This window comes from Siphateles boraxobius, unplaced genomic scaffold, assembly GCF_051911475.1.
Source record: "Siphateles boraxobius isolate OS27281-9 unplaced genomic scaffold, OSU_SipBor_1 121, whole genome shotgun sequence".
Taxonomy (NCBI): Eukaryota; Metazoa; Chordata; class Actinopteri; order Cypriniformes; family Leuciscidae; genus Siphateles; species Siphateles boraxobius.
The window spans coordinates 32,501-35,000 of NW_027508724.1; the positions used below are offsets into that span (position 1 = coordinate 32,501).

At 44.4% G+C, this 2,500-nt stretch overlaps 1 protein-coding gene across 3 annotated transcripts in view; it reads right to left on the reverse strand.

The window, feature by feature from the left end:
- Positions 1–2,500, reverse strand: part of LOC143732476 (integrator complex subunit 10) — a 24,147-nt gene that overhangs the window by 11,116 nt on the left and 10,531 nt on the right. For all 3 annotated transcript variants that reach the window (XM_077223610.1, XM_077223600.1, XM_077223591.1), the window contains exons 9-10: positions 2,304–2,434; positions 135–288 (exon numbers count right to left, since the gene is read on the reverse strand). In XM_077223610.1, coding sequence (XP_077079725.1) covers positions 135–288; positions 2,304–2,434 — 285 coding nt within the window. The remainder of the gene's footprint in view (positions 1–134; positions 289–2,303; positions 2,435–2,500) is intronic.

Below are 2,500 nucleotides of genomic sequence, written 5' to 3' on the forward strand. Positions count from 1 at the left end.
GGGTCATGAAACCCCAAAACACATTTTTTGACATGTGAACAGATATGTTTAATAGCCTATATTCCTATATTATTCTTAATATAATTCAAACTTAGCTAATATAGACACATAGACGCATAGATACACAGATATACCGTTCTCCAGGCTCTGGTGAGAGTGCAGCAGATCCCAGCTTTCTCTGGCTGTACGGAAGTGCTCCAAGGTCTCGGCCCAACTCGACATCTCTGTGTTATTCACCACGATGTGCCGCCCTCTGCCTTTGGCCAACACGTCCTCATCATCAGAGCTCTACACACACACACACACACACGGTCAGACAGTCAGCACGGATGTACACCACATACATTCACACAGAACTGATCCTAACAATATATATAAGGGATAATGTACATCCAGGCAGTTGTTTTCTCAGAATAAACCCGACTGGGTGATCAGGATCAGGCCTTCATCAGCCTGAAGGGGGTTTATTCTGTGATATCACACACACACACCTGAAGGGGGTTTATTCTGAGATCACACACACACACACACACACACACACACACACACACACACACACACACACACACACCTGAAGAGGGTTTATTCTGAGATATCACACACACACACACACACACAACTGAAGGGGGTTTATTCTGAGATCACACACACACACACACACACACACACACACACACACACACACACACACACACACACACACCTGAATGGGGTTTATTCTGAGATCACACACACACACACACACACCTGAAGGGGGTTTATTCTGAGATCACACACACACACACACACCTGAAGGGGGTTTATTCTGAGATCACACACACAGACACACACACACACACACCTGAAGGGGGTTTATTCTGAGATCACACACACACACACCTGAAGGGGGTTTATTCTGAGATCACTAACACACCTGAAGGGGGTTTATTCTGAGATCACACACACACACACACACACACACACACACACACACACACACACACACACACACACACACACCTGAAGGGGGTTTATTCTGAGATCACACACACACACACACCTGAAGGGGGTTTATTCTGAGATCACACACACACACACACACACACCTGAAGGGGGTTTATTCTGAGATCACACACACACACACACACACCTGAAGGGGGTTTATCTTGAGATCACACACACACACACACACACACACACACACACACACCTGAAGGGGGTTTATTCTGAGATCCACACGCACACGCACACGCACACACACACACCTGAAGGGGGTTTATTCTGAGATCACAAACGCACACACACACATACACACAAACACCTGAAGTGGGTTTATTCTGAGATCAGAAACGCACATGCACATACGCACACACACCTGAAGGGGGTTTATTCTGAGATCACAAACACGCACACACACACACGGACACACACACCTGAAGAGGGTTTATTCTGAGATCACAAACACGCACACACACACACGGACACACACACCTGAAGAGGGTTTATTCTGAGATCACAAACACAAACGCACACGCACACACACAAACACCTGAAGGGGGTTTATTCTGAGATAAGAAACGCACATGCACACACACATACACACACCTGAAGGGGGTTTATTCTGTGATCACACACACACACACACACACACCTGAAGGGGGTTTATTCTGAGATCACACACGCACGCACACACACACACACACACAAACACATACACACACCTGAAGGGGGTTTATTCTGAGATAACAACCGGCTGGATGTACATTATCCCGCTTATTACACGGATGCTTGCCACATAAGTAAATAATTAGAGACAAAATATGGATCCGAGTTTAAATACTTTATCAGCTCTTTAAACGCAAAGCTTCTCGGAGAGCAGTTTCAGCGGCGAGTTCAAACTAGACAGACATTTAAGAGATACGGTATACAGTCATAACACTTATTACACAGCATTTCAACACATACATAATTATGGAGATCAGAGATACTGATTTCAGTTTAAACTGTTTTAAAATCATACCTGTTTGTATTTTATAATCCAACAGTGAACAAAACAAGAGAGAGCGAGTCCACGATACTGGAAGCATAATTAAATAACTGTAAACAAAATATTGATTCGACTGAGTTTTAATATTTAATATTTTAATATTTTATTAATATTTAACTTGCTGACTTCAGTGCCCCGGATGAGCCTGTGTTTCTGTTCTCAGCTGTTTTTTATCTGGGAATAATCAACCACTGAATGGCGCAATTGACCAATCAGAATCAAGTATTCCACAGAGCTGTGTAATAATGACCAATAAGCTTTGACCTGTGAGACTCACCATGGTTTTCTCTCGCCCGTCGGCCAGCTTGCGTTTCTTGTGCGTGTGCTTTCGCTCCACTTCCACATCAGTGTAAACACTCGACAGATCCTCCAGCAGAACCCAGGGACTCGAGCTCAGAGAACCGGGGCCTGTAACAACACATCTGACCATGACCTTTCCACAGCGCAAAGAGGCAGATTAATGAACCACAACTA